Source organism: Urocitellus parryii, chromosome 8 (assembly GCF_045843805.1).
Source record: "Urocitellus parryii isolate mUroPar1 chromosome 8, mUroPar1.hap1, whole genome shotgun sequence".
Lineage (NCBI taxonomy): Eukaryota > Metazoa > Chordata > Mammalia > Rodentia > Sciuridae > Urocitellus > Urocitellus parryii.
Window position 1 is genome coordinate 34410411 of NC_135538.1, and position 24631 is coordinate 34435041.

The 24631-nt window shown below is 35.3% G+C and overlaps 1 protein-coding gene across 1 annotated transcript in view; it reads right to left on the minus strand.

Moving 5' to 3' along the window:
• The window catches only part of Lama2 (laminin subunit alpha 2), a 555405-nt gene that overhangs the window by 170283 nt on the left and 360491 nt on the right, over positions 1-24631 (minus strand). Inside the window, exon 29 of the mRNA XM_077801650.1 lies at positions 17617-17751. Within this exon, the coding sequence (XP_077657776.1) occupies positions 17617-17751 (135 nt within the window). The remainder of the gene's footprint in view (positions 1-17616; positions 17752-24631) is intronic.

The window sequence follows — 24631 nt, forward strand, 5'->3', positions numbered from 1 at the left end:
AACTAGTGATAAGTATTTCTTTTTTATTCCTACATCAATTTCTGTGTACATTTTTCTTTCACTCTAAATTGAGGTATGGAATCCCAAAAATCTCTAGAATTTATTTTATCACCTAGTCATTTAAATTTCTTAGTTTTTAGCTCTACAAGGTTCTGAAAAATTTATTAAAAATAATGGGACCTTGGCACATGCCCATCATTGGAATTTTGAAGCCAAAACAAGATAGAAAACCTAAATGTTTTAAGAGAGAACAAGGGAAAAAAAAGATCAGCTTTGTAACTGCATTTAAAAATGCTGTGACTAGAAAAAAATCTTTACCACATGCACCTCAGATAGAGCACAAGTCTCTAGAATATATAAATAACTCATAAAATTCAACAGCAAAAAACAAAAAAACTCAATCAATAAATGGTCTAAGGAAATGAACAGATACTTCACAGAAGAAATAAAATCAATCAACCAATATATAAAAAAAAAATTCCACAACTCTAGCAATTAGAGAAATGCAAATCAAAACTAAGATTTTATTTCACTCTAGTCAGAATGTCAATTATCAAGAATACAAACAACAATAAGTGTTGGTGAGGATGTGGGGGGAAAGGTATAATCATACATTGCTGGTGGGACTGCAAATTGGTGCAGCCAATCTGGAAAGCAGTATGGAGATTCCTTGGAAAACTGGGAATGGAACCACCATTTGACCCAGATAATACAGTGATAATCTACATCAATATTTATAGCAGCTCAATTCACAATAACTAAACTTTGGAACCAACCCAGATGCCCTTCAGTAGACAAATGGATAAAGACATTGTGGTATATATATATGCTATATGCAACGAAATATGACTCACCCATAAAAAATAAAATTATGGCATTTGCTGGTAAAGGATGGAACTCGAGATTATCATGGTTAGTAAAATAAGCCAATCCCAAAACCAAAGGCCAAATGTTCTCTCTGATATGTGGATGCTAACACAAAATAAAATGTGTGGGAGAACTGAATTAGACAAAGGGGAATGAAGGAAAGAGAAGGGGGATGGGAATAGAAAAGACAGTAGAATAAATCAGACATAACTTTCCTAAGTTCATAAATGAATGCACAACCAGTGAAACTTCATATCATGTACAACCACAAGAATGGGATCCTAAAAAAGAATAAAAAAAAAAAAAGAATGCTGCACTGGGCACAGTGGCACATTCCTGTATTTCCAGTGACTTGGGAGGCTAAGGCAGAAGGATTGCAAGTCCAAGGCCAGCCTCAGAAACTTAGCCAGGCCCTAAACAACTTAGTGAGACTCTGCCTCAAAGTAAAAAAAAAAAAAAAAAAAAAATTAAAAAGGGGGAAAGGCTTCAGATGTAGCTCAGAGATTAACTGCTTCGTATTAAATCTCCAATACTAAAAATAAATAAATAAATAAAAATAAAAAAGCTATTTGTCTGTTACTCATCAAACATGGTGGTTCTTTATAATAGAAATGATTCAATTTGAAACCAAGTACTTTAGGTCAAATATTGTCTTTTTTTGTGTTTGCATAATAAAGGAATTGGGGTGATACGCTTGCTCTAAGACACCTCTATAAGGAAAAGACAAGTTTCAGACTAGTGCGTAAATAGCTTTGAAATTAAAATTTTCCTAAAACAGAATTATATTTAACACAGAACAATCATTCCTGCAACAAGTGCTTCAAGGTACTAAACTAGGCATTGGAAGAATCAAGTGAGGGAAAAAAGAGAAAAGAACATCTTTCTTACTTTAGGAAAAGAGTTTAAAAACAATGGCAAATAATAAACATGGGGTCTTAGCAAACCAGCGGCTTTCGGCCCGCTCTAGAATTTTCAGAGTTTAGCAGCCATCACTACAGATTTCAGAACATTTTGATCACCTTAAACAGAAACACTTTCTGGTTGGTAATCACTCCCTTTCTCCTCAATCCTCCTCTGACCTAGGCAACCATTCATCTGCTTTCTGTATCCATAAATTTGACTATTTTGGTACTCTGGAGGCTGAGGCAGGAGAATCCCTTGAATCCAGGAGTTCAAGATTGGCATGGATAGAACAGGTCCAGTGGCCTGCTGAGGGGCAGAGCCGCCCCCTCCCCCCGCGCCTGCAAGGTAGGCGGAACTATGATCACCAACAGAACAGGCCCATGGGCCCTCGGAGGAGCAGAGCTGCCAACCACGCCTGCAAGTTAGGCGGACCTGCGACCCACCAGCAGAACAGGCCCAGAAGCCTGCTGAGGGGCACAGCCGCCCCCTCCCCCTGCACCTCCAAGGTAGGCGGAACTGTGACCACCGATAGTACAGGCCCAGTGGCCCGCGGAGGGGCAGAGCTGCCAACCACGCCTGCAAGGTAGGCAGACCTGCAACCCACCGGCAGAAAAGGTCTAGCAACCCGTGGAGGGGCAGAGCTGCCTCCTGCGCCTGCAAGGTAGGAGGACCTGTAACCCACCGGCAGAACAGGCCCAGAAGCCTGCGGAGGGGCAGAGCTGCCCCCCCCCCCCGCGCCTGCAAGGTAGGCGGAACTGCGACCACCAACAGAACAGGCCAGACCTGCAAACGACAGACAGAACAGGCCCAGCGACCCGCGGAGGGGCAGAGCCACCGCCCGCGCCTGCAAGGTAGGTGGACCTGCGACCCACCAGCAGAACAGGCCCAGCGGCCTTCAGAGGGGCAGAGCCGCTGCCCGCGACTGCAAAGTAGGCGGAACTGTGACCACCGACAGAACAGGCCCAGCAGCCCGCAGAGGGGCAGAGCCGCTGCCCACGCCTGCAAGGCAGGCATACCTGCTACCAACCGGCAGAACAGGCCCCCCGGCCTGCCGGTGTGGTAGGCACATTGCCCCAATTGGAGGAGGAACAGAGCCGCCGCCCACACCTGCACGGGAGACTTTGCAACTATACAAGAGTAATACAAATATATAGGAGGAAAATTCAATAACACAACAGTTTCACCAAGCAGAAAGAAACTCGAACAGAATGAAGACACAAGGAAAGAAAGGAGCACAAGCAATGCAGGTCAACTCAATGTTAGAAGAGGTAATATCTGCAGCAGATGGAATGTCAGATAAAGAATTCAGGATATACATGCTTCAGATGATCTGGAGTCTCAAGGAAGACATTAGACAGCAAAATCAGACAATGAAAGATCACTTCAACAATGAATTACATAAACAAATCCAGGAAGCAAAAGATCAACTATACAGGGAGATAGAGGTTATAAAAAACAAACAAACAGAAATCCTAGAAATGCAGGAAGAAATAAACCAACTTAAAAACTCAATTGAGAATACTACCAGCAGAGTAGAACACTTAGAAGATAGAACATCAGACAATGAAGACAAAGTATTTCAACTTGAAAGGAACATAGACAGCTCAGCAAGACTGTTAAGAAACCATGAGCAGAACATCCAAGAAATATGAGATAACATAAAGAGACCAAACTTAAGAGTCATTGGGATACAGGAAGGTATAGAGGTCCAAACCAAAGGAATGAGCAATCTATTCAATGAAATAATATGAGAAAACTTCACAGACTTGAAGAATGAGACAGAATCCCAAATCCTAGAAGCCTACAGGGCGCCGAATGTGCAAAATCATAAGAGATCCACACCTAGACACATTAAAATGAAGATGCCCAACATACAGAATAAGGAGAGAATTTTAAAAGCTACAAGAGAAAGGAAGCAGATTACATTTAGGGGTAAACCAATCAGGATAACAGCTGATCTCTCAACACAGACTCTGAAAGCTAGAAGATCCTGGAATAACATATTTCAAACACTGAAAGAAAATGGGTTCCAACCAAGAATTGTGTATCCAGCAAAATTAAGCTTCAGGATGGAAGATGAAATTAAAATCTTCCACGATAAACAAAAGTTAAAAGAATTTGCAGCTAGAAAACCATCTCTCCAAAAAATCCTCGGCAAAACATTACAGGAAGAAGAAATGGAAAATAACAATGAAAACCAACAGTGGGAGGTAGGACAGTAAAGGGGGGAAAATAATCAAAGAGGAAAACAAACCATGTTTAGTATCATAAATAAACAAATATGGCTGGAAGAACAACCCATATCTCAATAATAACCCTAAATACAGAAATACAGAAGATAATCAGAAATCAATAAATGTTATTCACCACATCAATAGACTTAAAAATAAGAACCATATGTTCATCTCTATAGATGCAGAAAAAGCATTCAACAAAGTACAGCATCCCTTTATGTTCAAAACTCTCGAAAAACTAGGGATAACAGGAACATACCTCAACATTGTAAAAGCAATCTATGCTAAGCCTCAGGCTAGCATCATTCTGAATGGAGAAAAATTGAAGGCATTCCCTCTAAAATATGGAACAAGACAGGGATGCCCTCTCTCACCACTTCTGTTCAACATAGTTCTCGAAACACTGGCCAGAGCAATTAGACAGATGAAAGAAATTAAAGGCATAAAAATAGGAAAAGAAGAACTTAAATTATCACTATTTGCAGATGACATGATTCTATACCTAGCAGACCCAAAAGGGTCTACAAAGAAACTACTAGAAGTAATAAATGAATTCAGCAAAGTGGCAGGATATAAAATCAACACGCATACATCAAAGGCATTCCTGTATATCAGCAACAAAACTTCTGAAATGGAAATGAGGAAAAACACCCCATTCACAATATCCTCAAAAAATAAAATAAAATACTTGGGAATCAACCTAACAAAAGAGGTGAAAGACTTATACAATGAAAACTACAGAACCCTAAAGAGAGAAATAGAAGAAGATCTTAGAAGATGGAAAAATATACCCTGTTCATGGATAGGCAGAACTAACATCATCAAAATGGCGATATTACCAAAAGTTCTCTATAGGTTTAATGCAATGCCAATCAAAATCCCAATGGCATTTCTTGTAGTAATAGAGAAAGCAATCATGAAATTCATATGGAAAAATAAAAGACCCAGAATAGCAAAAACAATGCTAAACAAGAAGTGTGAATCAGGTGGTATAGCAATACCAGACTTCAAACTATACTACAGAGCAATAGTAACAAAAACAGCATGGTACTGGTACCAAAACAGGCAGGTGGACCAATGGTACAGAATAGAGGACACAGAAACCAACCCACAAAACTACAACTTTCTTATATTTGATAAATGGGATAAAAGCATGCAATGGAGGAAGGATAGCATCTTCAACAAATGGTGCTGGGAAAACTGGAAATCCATATGCAACAAAATGAAACTGAATCCCTTTCTCTCGCCATGCACAAAAGTTAACTCAAAATGGATCAAGGAGCTTGATATCAAATCAGAGACACAGCATCTGATAGAAGAAAAAGTTGGCTACGACCTACATACTGTGGGGTCGGGCTCCAAATTCCTCAATAGGACACCCATAGCACAAGAGTTAATATCTAGAATCAACAAATGGGACTTACTCAAACTAAAAAGTTTTTTCTCAGCAAAAGAAACAATAAGAGAGGTAAATAGGGAGCCTACATCATGGGAACAAATCTTTATTCCTCACACTTCAGAGAGAGCCCTAATATCCAGAGTATACAAAGAACTCAAAAAATTAGACAATAAGAGAACAAATAACCCAATCAACAAATGGGCCAAGGACCTGAACAGACACTTCTCAGAGGAGGACATACAATCAATCAACAAGTACATGAAAAAATGCTCACCATCTCTAGCAGTCAGAGAAATGCAAATCAAAACCACCCTAAGATACCATCTCACTCCAGTAAGATTGGCAGCCATCATGAAGTCAAACAACAAGTGCTGGAGAGGATGTGGGGAAAAGGGTACACTTGTACATTGTTGGTGGGACTGCAAATTGCTGCAGCCAACTTGGAAAGCAGTATGGAGATTTCTTGGAAAGCTGGGAATGGAACCACCATTTGACCAGCTATTCCCCTTCTGGGTCTATTCCCTAAAGACCTAAAAAGCGCATGCTACAGGGACACTGCTACATCGATATTCATAGCAGCACAATTCACAATAGCAAGATTGTGGAAGCAACCTAGATGCCCTTCAATAGATGAATGGATAAAATGGATAAAAAAATGTGGCATTTATACACAATGGAGTATTACTCTGCATTAAAAAATGACAAAATCATAGAATTTGGAGGGAAATGGATGGCATTAGAGCAGATTATGCTAAGTGAAGCTAGCCAATCCCTAAAAAACAAATACCAAATGTCTTCTTTGATATAAGGAGAGTAACTAAGAACACAGTAGGGAAGAAGAGCATGAGAAGAAGACTAACATTAAACAGGGATGAGAGGTGGGAGGGAAAGGGAGAGAGAAGGGAAATTGCATGGAAATGGAAGGAGACCCTCAGGGTTATACAAAATTACATACAAGAGGAAGTGAGGGGAAAGGGAAAAATAATACAAGGGGGAGAAATGAATTACAGTAGAGGGGGTAGAGAGAGAAGAGGGGAGGGGAGGGGGGATAGTAGAGGATAGGAAAGGCAGCAGAATACAACAGACATGAGTATGGCAATATGTAAATCAATGGAAGTGTAACTGATGTGATTCTGCAATCTGTATACTGGGTAAAAATGGGCGTTCATAACCCACTTGAATCAAAGTGTGAAATATGATATATCAAGAACTATGTAATGTTTTGAACAACAATAAAAAAAAGAAAAAAAATTAATCATTAAAAAAAAATATTGGCATGGATAACATAGTGAGACTGGTTCAGAATCAATCAATTAATCAATCATTCAATCAATCAGCCTATTCTGTACATTTAAAAGGAACAATATAACACGAAGTTCTTTTTGATTGGCTTCTTCACTGAGCATCATGTTTTAGCATGTTTCAGTTCTTTATTCCTTTTTACTGTTTAATGTCCCATTGCAGAACTCTGTTTACTTCCTGGTTGGTGTTCATCTGGGTTGGTCCTACTTTTTAACTCTACTTTTTGCTAATAGAAAGTATCTGGGTACAGGTTAATAAAAAAATAATAAACATGGAAACAAAAATGTAATATGGAATGTTGTTTAGAGTTAAGATTTGGAGTTAAGAAAAATAAGAAATAAAGGGAATTCAAAGTTGGATTTCAGCTTTCTTTTTTAAGAGGATTTGAAGTGGTTGGAAGTGATTTATTTCTTACAAACATTATAAAAAGAAAAGTTGAGAAGCAACAAAGTCAGCAACCAAATAGATGTACATGGTCTCCTGATCAACTCAGCTGGAGCCACAGAGCTGTCTGCAGGCTGTATATTGAACTTGGATGACATCCGTCTGCTGGGCTCTTTGTTTCAATCAATCATGAAGAATGTATTTATTTTTTCATCTGTCTTCTAATGACAAACAATGTTTGGTACATGATGTGTAGTCTTTCATGACAAACACTAACTGAAGTCACTTCCACCAAAAACACTGCTGTGGAATTTTATTATTATTTTTTTAATTTTAGAGTATTTAATACTAATTTTGAGAGATTTTGCAGTAAAAGCATGACATTGCCACCATTAATTTTAGAACACGACTAGCCTTTTACATTTTCCGTGTGATACCTGAAAATATATTGTGTCACTTGAAGATAAATTTTACAACTAATGTAAAATGGACCCAGTTGCACAATATGACAGGAAGAAATCTCAGTTCTGTTTCCACTTTACCCTTAGGAGATGATAGCCTCCTATTTTCAGAGAAAAGAAAGTCCTCAATTTGGTGCTCCCTCAGTGTCCTTCCAAACTATTCACTATTTTGCCTGCATGTTTTTCCATCCCTTTGACATTGATTCTGTCTGCAGGGAAGTGGTGTTTTGTTCTTTGCTTAAATCTACTTTCCTTCTAAACTTGTTTCCTTGCTCTGCCTCTGAATTTTCTCCAGTGTCTTCATTTTCTCCTTAGTTGGCTTTTACCCATTAATATTTGAAGTTGGTCATGACTTTCCTATCTTAAATAAATAAAATCTGTGGGGTCCCAAATCCCTTGATAACTTCCGTTCTATCTTTGATAAGCTTTTAAAGCACATTGTTTACACTCCTCATTTCTATTTCTTCATCTTGCTCCCATGTACCCATTAAATAGCCTTCTCATCTCACCACTGAAATAATTTCAGGCTCACATAAAGATCTTAGTTCCTAAACTGAAATTGACTGACACTAACTAGTGTTAGTATACGAATTCTACAGCATCTGATGTCTCTGGCCACTCTGCTTTGGAAAGTTTCTCTTCTATAATCTCTCTTTAAAGTGTATAGTGTTGTTTTTTTCCTCCTATTTCTATGGCTACTCTTTTTTATTCTCCTTCATGGACTCTTCCCTTTCTATTGTGAAAGGCCAATTTCTTTGACTCTAGCTTTGGCTCTCATCTGTTTTATTCCTATATATTCAGCCTTGGTGGTTTCATCCATTACCATGACTTTAGTTATCTATGTGCCCCAAACTATATTTTATACATTCATTATGTATATCTCCAATGAGTGCTAGACTTATATGTTTAATTGCTTCTTGGATAAATCTCAATGCACAACACAAAAGCACCTGGAATTTGAAACATCAATAATTGTGTTTATCTCTCTTTCAGCCTACTATGAACTTGTGATTCATAGTTAATTTGGGGTCACTGTCATCCACTCATTTGCCCAGGTCCACAATTTAGAGTCTTCTCTTTTCCCAGATACTTATTTGTTTACTGTTTCATAATTGTATTTTTCTGTTTCTTATCTCCTTGTTGCTACTGCTTTTGTCTGGCCACTGTCATCTTTTACTTGTATTACTAGAATAAACTCTTTGCTAGAGGTCCTATTCTTCCTCCAGAGATTTTCCCACACTACAATCAGAGTGATTATTCCATACAGCATATCAAACCATGCCCATCCCATGCTTGAAAGCCTATGCTAGGTACTCACTATTGTCAAAATGAATTGTAAATACCTGTAAATACCTACACATGGCAAGGAAGACTTTCATAATCTGGTCTTCTTTGTCCTCCAGTCTTACCTCTAGCCATAAGTCCCTTTGCATACTCTACTATTCATATGAGACCATCTGAAACTCTCAATTATGTGCTGCTCTCTCTTTTACCACTAGGACTTCTCATTTACAAATCCTTTATTATGAAATGTTTTTTTTTTGTCTGCTCACCAGACAAGCATTTACTCATTTCTGTTTTCACTACAAATATAAGTTTCTCTGATAAACATTCATTGATGTCATAAATCTGGTTTAACTGCTCATTCTAGTTTAACACAGTGAATAAAACAGCATAGGCATTCAATGGTTATTTTGACTTACTGAATTAATCAATCATGTTCTAGTTAGTATAGAAGCAACTACTCAGACTTACGGGAAAAAAATGTTTGTTTGTTTGTACTGCAGATTGAACTCGGTGGCACTTGACCATTACACCACATCCTCAGCCCTATTATGTATTTTATTTAGAGACAGGGTCTCAATGAGTTGCTTAGTGTCTCACTTTTGCTGAGGCTGGCTTTGAATTCTCGATCCTCCTGCCTCAGCCTCCTGAGCCATTGGGATTATAGTTGTGTGCCACTGTGCCCAGAAGGAAAAACCAAGTTTTAAGTTTAGTATCTGCAGAAAAACTGGTTAGAAAGGTGAAATGATTTGTTATATTTTAAAATTAATTTTAAGCCATAATCTTCTTTTCAACCACCCAAAGGAACCACCATATTTTAGCAATAAAATAGCCATTTCACATTTAATTGTAGCATTGTGAGAGATAATGGCTCCTAGATAAAATAATATATAAATTTCAGTCTCAAATCATTCAGCAAGGGGACAAATGATGAATAAGTGTTAACTATGGAGTGTTTTAAGAACATATTTTATAGTTATAAGAATTAATGTGTGCCAAAAATACATGAAATCTCTAACAATAATTTTCAGTATTTTACATTTTTAATGAAATCATTGCATAATAAATCATTTTATGTAACCTAAATATAACATTAATAACTAAATCAAAATACTTAAAATAAAATTATCATTACTAAAATGGAGAGATTCAAAATATGTCATTGTTTTACTTATGCCTGCAACTTTATACAATTTCTTTACAGAGCAAGCCAGTATTTAAATCTCTGGACAGTCAATCTTACACAGGGTTGCTGACATAGTATATCTGGCTAAGTGAATCAAAGGTCCCGGATAGATCCACCAACATAGCACATAAATCATGATGCTATTTTTGAAACTTTTTAACATAGTCCTTTCATATTACTTTCCTATATGCTTTGAAATAGAGCTTGTAATATTTTATCTTATATAGAAATTAGCCTTTTAGGAAGCATTTATATGCTGTGGACATCTAATGAGAAATTTAATTATATTCTCAAGAGTGATATATATATATATATATATATATATATATATATATATATATTAGAATCTTTTCAAGATAGATTAGAATATATGAAATTTTGAAGTTTTTTTGCATCATGGAAAACTGGTGGTATATATTTCTTCCACTACTTCAAATGAATATAACATTAATATAGTATTGTAGACCTAGGGTAAGAAGTTACTTAATCTAATCTTCTTTCTTATAGGAATACCTTCTACACTTTCCTTGAGATATTACTAAATGCATGAATTCTTATAAGGCTGTCCCTTTTATCTTGCAAAACCATAAGCTATGAAGTTTTACTTTATGCTATCTGAAAATTTGTTTCACTCTAATTTTCAGGCAGTGATCCAAATTCTGCCTCTATAGCTATGCAGATTATGTCTAATTCCCATTTCCCAGGAAAAGTACTCAGATATCTAAGAATACTATTACTTCTTAAATCTTTTTTTTCCAAGTTAAATATTTAACTATCCAAGCTACTTCGAGTTTCTTTTAAAAGATAGTAGATTATAAGTCTCTAGCTGTGATTTAGAAACATATTGAGTGTTATTCCTTCCTTGATTTGGATCTTGTACAAATAGTAATGCTTTGTATGAATCGCAATCTAATAAGAATCCCTACATCACATGCATTGATATTATATGCTATTTCCTTGGTTGGTTTTTAAAACACTAGAAAATACACTCCTGGAAGGCAAGGCTTATGCAGTGCATATCTTTATATCCCAGCCAGCCATAAGGTGGGCATATTGGAAATAATTATTCACACAGGCCATAAGAATGAAAGGACAAATGAACTCAATTCAAAACCTTTTGTATTAATTTAATGGTGTCAGTTATGAGTCATAGTTCCACCTGTCAGGATCTTATTCTACCACCCAATGGATTAGATAACTCTTCCAGCTCTATGTCATTTGAATATTTCACAGATCTTATCCAATTCATTAATAAATATTTTGAACACAACACAATTAAATACAAACCCCATGCCTTATTGTTGGAGACATCTTTAGAACTTACTTTGGGTCACATTTTTTAGCAACCCATTAGCTGGTTGACATCCAGTCCATGTTTTCAGTCTTATTAATAAGGATACCATGAAACATTCCATCAAAGGCCCAAACTAGTGTTTGAATCATAGATGTCATCCTTACTATTTTTAACTTAAGCAAATTATTTAACTTCTCTCATCAATTCATCAACTATAAAGTAAGAAATGATCCTGTTTATATTATAAGAATAAATGAGAAAATCTGTGATAGTGGGGTGAACACATAGTAGATATTAATGCTTTTCTGAATTTGAGAAATGTTATATCATGTTGTCAGAGAAATTTAGTATTGTATAGAGATTCAGGAGACCATGGTCTCAGGTATTTTTTATATATTGTAACCCTAGCAATTAGTTTGAAATACGTTATTTTTAATGAATTTATTCTGATTCCTCTTTAGTCTGCTCTATTTTTCCTATAATTGATATATACTAGTTTAATACATCATGTATTTACTTGTTTCATTGTAGATCAAAGTAAATCTGTTTCCTACATTTTTCTTTCCTTTATACAACTAAAACGATATTTCACTGCTTTATCTTGTGATATATTTCATATACTTATGATTTCTCAAATTTTTTCATGTATAGTCCTTGATTAATTTTACATAGTCTAAGATATAATTCACCTGGGTATTTTAAACCAAACTCATTTAATTAACTAAGTGTACATTTTCTCTTTCTCAGTTTGGATTTGAAACCTGATTCCAATACTTCTTGGTCAAGGCTAACAGGTTGCTTGAATTTCCTTAGCCTTAATTTTTAGAACTGAAACAAGATTCTAATAATATCTATTTTGGCAAAATTGTTATACAGATTACAAAAGGTTTGCAATGCACCTTAAACACAGTGGATTCCAGTTAAAAATATATTTACTAAAGAGAGAGCTAATATTTTATCCACAGATATCAATGGTATTTCAGGCAATGGAGCAGTTCAATGATGAAGATTTTATTCTTTTCTTTTTAAAATAAGAATTTTTTTATTGGTTGTTCAAAACATTACAAAGCTCTTGAAATATGATATGTCAAGAGCTTTGCAATGTTTTGAACAACCAATAAAAAAATTTAAAAAATAAAAAAACAGCATTAGGTAGAGTGAAAATTAAATTGCCACAAGCAATTATACCTTTACAATGTTATTTGAGCTAGCTGAAGCTTCAATATTCTCATGTGAAAAACAGAATTAATCAAGACCACTGGGTTTAGTGATGGCTAATAAATAAGAATATCCATCCATCTATCCATCCATCCATGTGACTCCATGTGTGTGTGTGTGTGTGTGTGTGTGTGAGAGCACGCGCATGCACGCGCGCACATGCCAATTAGTGTTAATTCACTTGTCTCTTCCTCTTCCTTTCCCTTTGTTTGGGATTCAACAACACATTGGTTTTACTCTTCCATTTTTAAAAAATTTTGTGGGCAACATTAACTGTGGTATTAATGATATGGAATAATGTTGAAGGTATAGGATTTTTTAAAGCCTAGGGTGAGCAACCATACTTCTTGCAAGTGTCACTAGGCATTATGAAAAACATAGTTACACAGGGAAATATTTAACCTATATAATTCTCAATAGCTATATTTCTTTTCCACTGTTTTTGATGAGGAAACAAAACACAAAAAGATAAGTGAGTATTCCATCTCCAAATAGCATCACATGGAAGATTGAAGATTGATATTATCTGAATGTTTTTGTGTCCTTTCCAAATTCCTACATTGAAATCCTAACCCTGAATGTGATAGTACTAGGAAATGGAACCTTGAGAGGTGATTAGGTCATTAGGGTGAAACCCTCAGGCTGGGATTAGTGCCCTTACAAAGAGACTCCAGAGAGTGAACTAGCTCCTTCCACCATTCAGTACAAAGAAAGCCAGCATCACATGTGACCAGGAAATGGGTCTTTACAAGAAATCAAATCTTCTGGTACTTCCATCTTGAACTTCCAAGTCTCTAGAACTATGAAAAACAAACATACGCCTAACTTATGCTATTTTGTTGGCCCAAACAACTGAGACAGTGAGAAAAAATCCAACATAAAAATGTTTTTTTAAAATAGTTTTTGATTGTCAACTGATTGGTTCTGAAATTGTAAATGGTGACAATGTGGTCACCATCATTATCATCACTATTGTTTTTATGGTGCTTACCATGTGCTGAGTAATAGTCTAAGAACTTTATTATTTCATAGCCTTTACAAAAACTTTATAAGTAAGTACTATTATTTTTTTTTATAAATCAGGAAACTCAGGCCCTACTTAAGTTGAAGAAATTAACTTTAGGCTCACATTGCCTTTGAGGGGTGAAGCTAGGATTCAGTCAAAGCAGTTTGACTTCGGAGTCCACTTTGCCACTTTGCAAAAGCAGAGGGTGCATTATGTAATGGACATGATACTAAACTGCAATCCATATTCCACACAAAAGAGAAATCAGCATGCTTCAGTATCCTCAGTTACAACATGGGAGTTATAATAGCCATTTCCTATTTACCTCACGGGTCTGTTTCAAAGATAAATAAAGTTGTCTAAATTCAAAAGTTGTAAGTTCCCTGAAGGAAAATATAAAAATTCAGAGCAGAACAATTTATACTAGCTGTGTATGTTTGATGGAAGTATTTATTTATTTTTTACTTCACCTAGGGATTTCTCAAAAAATAGAACTGCATTGAGGATTCCTAAGGAACAAATATAGCAATGATAGCCAAGTGGCCAAAAGGACTGCATAAAGACAGTAACTTTTATTCTAACATAAATAAAATTAAGGTATACTCTTTATGAATTTTTTATAAATTAATCATATGAAGCTAACTTAACCCGGCTAAAAATGTCAGTAAAAATTGCATGACAATTATGCATTTAATTTTCACTTATGAAGGTATAAGTTAATCTATTTCTCCCATATTATCTATTGAATCTTAAAGACAAGTAGTAGGGAAAGAATATTACACCAAAACCAAATAGTAATTATTTCAGGAATTCAAGGATAGTTAATTAGTTATTCAGTAAATCAACCATCTGCTTACTGTGAAAAAACTACCTATTTCTCTTCACTCCCTCCCTTTCTCCCCAAGTAAGTTTGTATTAAATTTCAATATCTTACACCGATTGATAGAAAAAAAATTAAAGAAGCCATGTTGAAAAGATACTCTCTTTACAGGACAAGGAATATTTTTCTTAAATGAACCACTGGCATCATATGGTACAAGATGTGAGACATTCATATGTGATGTGAGATAAGGAATAAAATAGGGAGTTGATTATTTTTCTATTTAACGTTTTCTGGAAGAATTTGACAATGAAAAATATAAAATTATTATAACATATAGTTTCTGGTAAGAAAAAATAATTATAGTTATTGAAAAATAATATAAGTATAAAATTAGTAAAATGACCAAGTGAAAGATTATAGAACTAAAATAAAAGTGGGTGAACATCAAACACATGTTAAAAAACATTTTATCAATAATGACCAGTTAATAAATGTACTACATTGAAACAAAAAACCTAATGTTTAGTATTGAAATAAAAGTGTAAAACATATACAAATAATTTTAATATATAAAATGTATAATTTACATAGACAATATTAAAAGTTCACTATGAGACATAAAATGTTTGAATTGAGTATAATATCACTGGGTTGAGGGAGAATAAATAATATAATAATCTTTACAAATTGGTTAATTGCAATTACAATCAAAATGCTAGTAACTTTTTTTAGAGCATATATTGAAACAGTGAAGAAAAATGTAGTTGAAAAAATGTATGAGTATTTATTTAATAAACGTGGAAGAAAGGACAATGATAAAGGGCCTTGAGAGGCCCTACAGATAGATGCCCGTTAGCTGGAACTTGGAGGAGACTCAGCCAGTGAAGTGAGATAACGACAGAGATGAGGTATCCTCCATGGGGGCCTCATAACCCAATTCAAAAACAAGAGCCTTGATGGCTTGTATATTATAAGTTACTCTGCGATGTTGTTAATCAGAAAATTATATGTATAAAAGTAAGTACAACAAAATTGATAATCCTTGAATATATTTTAACATGGGAGAAATAGGTTTTATGTACTCAGATACCATGAAATATGAAGGAGAAAAGAAAGCACTAATAAATAAAATTTCTTTACATTAACATATACTTGAAAATTCCTTCCCTATACCACAATAAATTTTTGAAGTGTTAAACGGTGGATCTCATATAATAAATAAACTGTATTAAATTATAGAAATCCTGGTAAACACTATGGGCTCCTAAGCACATGCTGAACGCCACAGCACTGAGGGAGATCACCCTGAAGATGAGTGTAACACAGACCAATTGCCCAAGGACTGAGTCCCCAGAATCCTGGGCTACACAGAGAGGGAAGCACAGGGGGAGGCTGAGAAGTAGCCTCCTGGAGTTTGACAGTCCTCAAAACATTATGGCAGAGAAGCTAACCAAACAGAGAACTTCAAGAAGGGGGTGACTGCCAGTGGCAAACAAGGCTAACAGTCACGTAGATGAGACCACCATGGCTGAGCATTAGTTAGGCACTATGGTATAGTGGTGGAGATGAAAGCCAGGTTTTAGTAATTAAGAGAGAATGAACAGAGAGAAACTGTAGGCAGAGATGACTCTTCACAGATGGAAGGGAAGTTATAGCTAGAAAGAAAGCAGAGTCAAAAGAGTTTGTATTGCATTTTAGGTGACAATATAAGAGGAAAAAGAGATTAGCAGGAGTGATGTCCTTGAGTGGGAGACATGTGAGATATTGAATGTATGTGGAAGACTCAATTTTTTTTCCCTAGAAAGAACAACTGATCCAAAGTATGGAAAAGAGTCTGAATAATAGAGCACAGATGCAAAGATGTTGGTGCCTGAGGTGGTAGGAGCACATGTTCCTTCCATTCTGATTGCTTCTAATTTCTCAAATAAGAAATTATTTGAGAAATAATAAAAGCAGCACTGATAACGGAGAATTAAGAGGTGGGAGAAGAGGTTTGGACTTGAATAGGGAAGAGAAGATATGAACTTGTCTTTTAGGAATGTCCATTAGAGAAAAGTGCCTGGACTGCAGGGTAGCACAGAGGGTCCATTTGAAGAGAGTGATCATGAGCTTAAACTGAGAATAAAGGGCAGTTGTCTGTTTTTCTACAGCCACACTTGGCTTTGAAGGTGCAGGTGTAGTAGATAGAGAGTAGGATTCAACCAATGAGAGAGCAGCAAAAAATGAACGTTGTAAGCAGTAATGCTAATATTATACTAGTTAAAAACATGGAAGCACGAGAGATAGGGTATAAGTATCAATGATGAGCTTTGAAATGTTGAAGTATTAAGAAGTGAACTGGAGAGAAAAACAATGGCTAAGAAATAGTAGGGTCCTTAAAATGGAGACTTCAGAGGTACCTGGAACCAACAGTTAAGGATATAGAAGAAAAAATAACCAAGAATTATGATAGGACAGTGCAGAGGAAAAATCTTCAGGGAACAGCGTAGCTTATCCCAGGATTAGAAGGCAACTTTAATAAGCAAGTGTAATTGGCAAGAGATGGGGACATGAGATTCACAGCAAGTTGGTCATGTGGAAGAGAAAAGGAGCAGGATATAAGACCATCAGTGAGGGCCACAGACCCCTGTCTTACCTTCAGACTCAGGAGTGAAAAGAGAGAAAACAATGGCTCCTACTTAAGGAGCTTAATGAAAAGAGAGAAAACAATGGCTCCTACCAGCAGCTAGCAAGGGGACAGCCAGGATTCAATGAGAGCCAGACTAAGAGAACAAGAAGAAAAGAGGAGAAGTACGTAGGGGATTTTGCTGACATCTAACCACTAGTTCTGCCGAGATTCAGTGGAAGGACTTCAGCAGATGAGAAGAGGTGGCACATGGGGTCAGCAGAGACATACAGAATTGTGTGGTGATTCGTTAAGGGGAGGGGTGGTGACATAGGAAACCTGAATTTCTCATAGCAACTGAAATGCAAAGGGTGAAACACATGAGGGTTGTAACTGTTCCAAGGTAGAGCAGACTTTTAATGCGCTGCTATTCTTCTATTTCATGACACAAACTGGTTTTTCCAGTTATCATTTTTCATTCCTTTCTGAAAATGTAGAATATGTTGGATGTTGTTTTTCTCCTACATGTTTTATTCTACACACACACATACACACACACACATACACTCAATCATGCTCTCTGCAGACCAGCTGGCCTCTGCATACAGTATCTCACCTGGACCTTGGACAAGAAAGGATTAGGTGCCTACCTGGCATATGGATGTTTCAGGATCACACAGGCTACTGTGTCCATTGCACTGACATGGAACACATGTTCCCAGGGTGGGACCAGGGATGCGGCCACGTGGTTCAGAACGAAGTCGATAAAATCCTGGCATACATGTCTGAAAGAAAAGAAAGCCAATTAGGACAGCCAAGTAGAAATCTTGCTTCAGCAATGAAAATTCTGGTTATGAAGATGGACTTCTTTTTCCAATGTGTGATAGGGTAACACCACTTATAAACTCAAGTGCCTGTTGATACCTAATGTAAATTTTTGTTGGGTCCCTCCTCTGCACACAGATATAGGCAGCATCCATGTAACCAGATATTAGTGAAAAAAAGGCTTTCATTTTCAGTATAGCTCTTTGCCTGAAAAAGCTTTACTTTTTTTTTCCCACTTGAGAAAGAGGTTTATTTTTAATTAACATTGTCATATGGCTAACAAGACAATTCCAACATCTTTGACAACCTAAAATCTGTTTCTACTGTGTTTAATGAATAGCAAATGTCCAATGAAATTCATCAAAAAATTTTAAAATGTCAAGAATGCATTATATATATATATATATATATATATATATTGATATTATGTATAGAATATAAAAGGAAGAAATACAAAATAATCAAAGCTATTCATTTCTTGGGACTATTAGGCTACCAATAAAAATTTTCTTTCCCTGATCTATTTGTTTTTCATTTTGCAATAAAAATCTGAAAGCCAACAGAAAATTGCTAGTGAAGTGGATGAAATCAAGATGTTCATCTTCATTCAGTTATCATATAAATATATCAAAAACATGTCCAGCTTTCTGGAAGGAAGATCCCAGCTCTAGAGAGGACAGTCTGAGTTCCAGGCTCAGACCCCTAGCATTCATCAGACATAGCTTCATTTCTGGTTAAAAGGTAGTGATCTGTTTTTCAGATTCCACTGATTATAAAGGGGCTGTTTTACCAACTTAGCTAATGAATTTTTTTTTTCACTTAAAAATTTTGCTCCCATTGAAGGAAGAAAAATGATTACTGAAAATGAAGAAAAAATATTGGATTAAGAACTTCCTACTGCCTCATATCCCTTTGATTCTGGCATTAAGTAGTCCAGATTGGAATATACATGGATTGCTCAGAAAGATAAAATCGATCAATACTCAGCACACTCATCCTGTTTATTTTGATTTGGATAATGTGTACCTCAATTAAGTACTTAATTAAGAGTCTCTCTGCTTTTATAAGCCAATAATAAATTTTAATGAGATTTAATAATGCCTCAGCTTTAAGCAAAACTGATAGAGAAAATGAAAAGAGTATTCAAAAGATTTTGCATTTTGTTTGTGTCACAGTGGGCATAATCATATATATTGATAAAGCTTCTTCCTATTATCTATTTCATAGCAGTTATTTCTGTAATTTTATAGGAATATAATTTTATAGCAATTTTTACCACATTGCTATAGAATAAGATCTGGAAATTAATTGAGGAATTAATTTAAGAAAAATTGAAGAAACATACTGAGGTATATTTAAAGGTGGTTCACAGTGTAGGCTGTCCCAATTTGTTAGTGTGCAAACTATTGAATAAAGATAAATTTTTTTGCATGGATTTCATCCCTGAATATCTTCCTAAGATATTGTTATTATATTGTTATTTTATTGCTATATGTGCTAGGTGTATCTCTCTCTCTCTCTCTTTCTCTCTGAAAAAATGACACAAATTAAGAGGAGACCCCTAGCTTCACTTCTTATCTCCAAACAAAAGCTTAAAACAAGTCTTAGCAGAACAAACTTAATAAATAATATTCTTCACTGAGGAATCATATGAAGCTCAGCAATACAGACTGATATGTGCAGATGAGCACTCAGGCAATATTGACTGTAATGCACAAGACACTTGCTGTGGCGCTTTCCTGGAGCTAGTATGGCTCAGTAGAAAAGCACCTGTAGTGGGTATCCACAGACTAAGCTACAACTTGAGTTCTGTATAGAACTTTCTAGACTTTTCTCTGTGGTTCTCATAGTTATCAAGGGAGCTTTCAAATGTACTGATAATTGGCTCCACCCCTAGAGATCCTAGGGTTGGTTTTAAAACTCCTGTGAGAGTATGATAAGCATATCAGGTTTGCAATTGACCAGTATGCTTCCCCATTTCCCCTGTTTGCTTTCAGAGGGGCGTGCACGCTCCTTGGTATTATGGCATAATGAATACGGAAACCATGGTTGTCAAGGTAGTTTTGTTTTGTTTTTTTTTTCTGCAGGAAGTGGTCAAATTAATTATCTGTGATACATAGTTTCCTCATCCCACAAATAAGCAGGTCTGTTAACTCGGAGGATTTCTAATGTTTCCAAAATTTTAGATTATTATTGTGCCTTGATAGATTATAACAATGAGTTACCAAAGGAGGGGGACTATTCCACAATGCAAAAACGTAGAAATTTTAAAGAAACTATGTTACCTTTTTATTTCTTTTTAATCTTCTCTTTTTTCTGGATCTTTTGTATTTATTCTTTATATTTAAAAAATAAGGGTGTTTTTCAATATTTATGCCTCCTAGGACTCTAAGGGAACTGAGATTATTCATGAGAATAATTATATTTGAATTAGGATTAAAAACACCTGCTTAGGCTGGGGATGTGGCTCAAGCAGTAACGCGCTTGCCTGGCATGCGCAGGGTGCTGAGTTCAATCCTCAATACCACATAAAAATAAAATAAAGATGTTGTGTCCACTGAAAACTAAAAAATAAATATTAAAAATTCTCTCATATTCTCTCTCTCTCTCTCTCTCTCTCTCTCTTTTAAAAAAATACAGATGCTTTACAATGTCTCATCTAAAATTCTTTCTGGAACACAATGGTGAATTAAAGAAAAGCAAATAAATGAAAATTTTACTGAGTTCATTTTATCTTTTCTTTTTCTTGAACTTAAACTTTTCCACAGTTTTCTTCTCACATACTGAAATTATGCATAGCTCAATTGATTCTGCTTTCTTTCCACTTTTACTTTCATAATATAATGTCTCTTAAAAATATTAGAATCCAATTTGTACAAAAATGTGAAAAACTAGAGAGAACAGAATGAAACATGAGAGGGCCCAGCAAGCCCCAGGCTCAGAGCTGCGCAGCACCCTCCCTTTGTAATGGAGAAAATCCTACATAAAATTTTGGAAAGCTTTAGCTGTTTCAAGTAGTGAGAAATGAACATGAGTTTAGTAATACCTTCTTTCCTCACAGTTCAACAATAAAAATAGATATTTGAGCTCGAGCCAATAAAAATACTCTTGTCTTTTATCTTTGCATGGGTTTCTCAACCAGGCAAAGTTAACTTCAGTTAATTTGTTCTACCTCTTGCTACATGTGATTATTGTGCAGGTTTCATGTACTACAGACCTCAGTTTCCTCACCTGGAACATAAGAATCTTGTACAACATAATAGCTGAGTATAAGTTTATCTGCATTTTATAAATAGGCCTACTGTGGTTCAAATTGCTTCTGCTTAGCTGTGGGATCATCATGGACAAGTTCCTTAATGTGCCTAAGCTTCAATTTCCTCATCCATTATATCCATTACATCATACTTGATGGTGGTATATGTATATTAGGAAAGGTGATTGGACTTGTTCAGGATATAGTAAGCATTCAATAAATAAATTTTGTTTTTGCACAGCATTGTTGTAAGAATTAAATGGCATAACTTGACTTAAAATAAATCAACACATATGTGGAGGATGAACTAAAAATAAAGGCAATTGTGATTCTTCTGAGCTACACTGGGAAAGAAAATTACAATGTATGTCATTATCTTTACCAATATTTGTATGCACATATCAGTCAACCATAGACTAAATATTCAGTGGTGGTCCCATAAAATTATATTGCCTATTGATATTGTAGCTGGCTTAGTTTATGTGAGTACTCTTTATGATGTTCATAAGTGATGAAATTGAATAATGACACAGTTCTTAGAACATGTCCCTGTTGTTAAACAGCACATGACTAAACACAGTTGAAAACTGAGTTTTGAGTCTCAGTTCAACTGAATGTGTTAAAGGAGACCCTGAAAGGTGGGAATATATAAAGGGACAAGTCTACTTCTACATTTTGTCTTTTGGGTTTTATCATTTGATAATAGACATAAACTGGGTGGGGATTTAAAAAATTAGTTTGCCACAAGTGACTAATTATGAGTGGTGACCCAACGAGCACCAGCCATTCAACTGTGAGCTGGAATCCCTACTATAATATAGGAGGTGGGGGGGGGTAGAGGCTGAAACTATTAAACATGACCTAGAAATCATTGGTGAATTTTTGATTCCCATGATATGATTGTAAAGAACATATATTTAATATAGGATATTTTCCATTTTTAAGAAAAAAATTTCATGAATATGAATAGTACCTGCATACATCCTAAACTGACTTTAGTTTAGTTGAGGCAACATGCTAAGCCTAACCTAACCTGAAGAACAGGTAAATTCCAAGACTCTAACAAGAACAAATCTAGTAATAAAATAGTGCCCTATATTTGACTTCTAAAGGTAATCATGAATTTTAATGATTGGGCACTTTTAGCACTAACATTGTTAATGAGCAGGGATGCAGTTATAATGCTACAAGGTAGGTCTTTAAAACTTAAAGTATTTTAAGTGTAACCAATACTTTTTTTTTTTTTTTGGTCTATGTGCAGTCACATTTTGTGTAAAAAAAATATGAAATGAAGAGCCTGAAATGTAGATATCTCCAGAATACCACACATTTGGTGAAAATACTGTGAAGGAATTGCTTTGTGTATTCATGACCCAAAGCATATGTTACTGGAATGGGATGTACTATTTCAAAACTGTCCTTAGCTCTTGCTTTGATGATTAGATTTTTATGCCTGGTAATTACACTTTAGAATCAAGATGAATCATAAATAAGATGTATAATGGATTAGAGGCAATGGGTTGTGGCAAACATCTCAGGTACCCTATTATGAGAGATAAGCCTTTATCTTTATAATCTCCTCACTAAGATATTACTGTAATTATTGTCTGTAAATAGGAGCTTAGGTGAAATTCACAGGACACAGGCAAAGCCACCGGTGCAGATGATTGAACATATTCCCAGTTTTTCTTGATTTCATTCTTTTATCATTTTTTTAATTTGTACTAATTTATATTTTCATACAATGGAAAATTACTAAAATTAATAGGAAATCATGTTTTAGAACATATTATTTGAAAAGCCTATTGACCACGATAAGAAGGGATTTTAACATTTGAAATCAGTAATGGAAGGTAAATTACATTAAAATAAATTGCCACTCTACTAACAGTTTTGTTGGTAAGTGATCAGTATTATTTTAAATAAATTCAGAGAAAATAGAGTTGTAATAACTTTCTTTCAAGATATCTAAAGATCAACCTTGAGTATTTGCTGGATATCTTCTATAGCAGAATAATACTGCAGAGTCAGAGAATTTTAGAACTCCAAAACCCAACCTGTCATTTCATAGATTGGATAAATATATAACTTATGACTATAACAAGGGAATTGACCAAAGATACATAGTGAGTCAGCAGTGCAGCTGCACACTCCCTGGAATAAATAAAAGTTTATCTCTTGTCTGGAAAAATCTGAAGTTCTTTCTGTCCTTTATATCTTTCATGCTTACTGGGAAGTTAACATATTTTATACGAGCACACTGTCTCATTATTTACTCATAACTTATACACTGCGTATGAATGTGTATATTTGGGTGGGTTGTATGTATATATGTATGTATAAATGCAATATATAAACCTACATGTTGGTATACCAATGTATGAATTGATGTACACAGGAGTTATGATTTAATAATAAAATTGATTATTTGATTATTTATTAAATCAAGCTAGGCACATTCAAATGTATATTGCCCTCAGAGCAGTAAAAAAAAAGAGGCTATGAAATTATTTCAAGGTCGCTTCACAAGATTTCCGAGTTATGCTATGAAATTTCTCTGCATGGTGTAAATACATATGATAATAACATCAGTTTACAATGGGGCTTTCCATATATGTTTTCACTTAAGTTAATCCTTATGAAAATTCAAGAGGTAAACTCTCCCAAGGTCAGTAACAATCATGGGAGCCAGACTAGGTAAGATTCACCAAAACCAAATGCCTTTTTCTTTTCATTTTGCCATGCCACTTCTCAGGAATATTCAGTATTTTTAAATTGTACTTTTGTTTTGACCTGGTGTCATCATTTGACTTGTGTGCCATACTTAACAAAAATTCCCAAATCTATTCACAGAATAAGGTATAGAAAATCATTTATACATAAATCAACACATGGATCTATATTTATGACAATAATAATAATATTAACCTCAATAACTAGCAGTGACTTTATGCCAGGCTTGGTGACCAGGGCTTAAAGCTCATAGCTTATTTTGTTTTCATAAGATTCACAGGCCGTAGTAAAGGGAGTTATTAATATTATTTGACTGCTATGCCATGGGCACCAACCACTGTGACTAATGAGAAAGACTGTCAAGAAGGTTCCTGAGGCCCCTCTTAGGCCAAGTGTTGGACTAGAGGTCTGCAGGAGAGGCCAAGTGCGGTGGCAGTTATTCTGGGATTTGGGAATGCACCATCTTCCCCTGAAAGAGCTTTTGTAACCTGTTGCAAAGTCTCAGCCTTAGTACATGGTGAAGCTGAGGTTCAAACTCATTTCTCATCCATTTCATGTTTCCGGCATTATCTCTATTAATTGATATTTGTAGAAATTGAATTGACTTCCAGAAGACGAAGATCTACAAAATTTTCCAATTCTTAAGGTAGTCAAAAGAATATCCCAGAAAATTAATTTTTTTTTATAAAGGTCGTTTTGAAAATGCAGTGACTGAATGACAACAGCACTGTTGAAACAATATATATCATTCTAAGAAGCCACATTGAAGGGAACAGCCTGCTGCTTAGTGCTTAAGTTTTGTTATGATCTCTATAAAAACACTTTCAAAACCTGATACAATTGTATCTCATAAT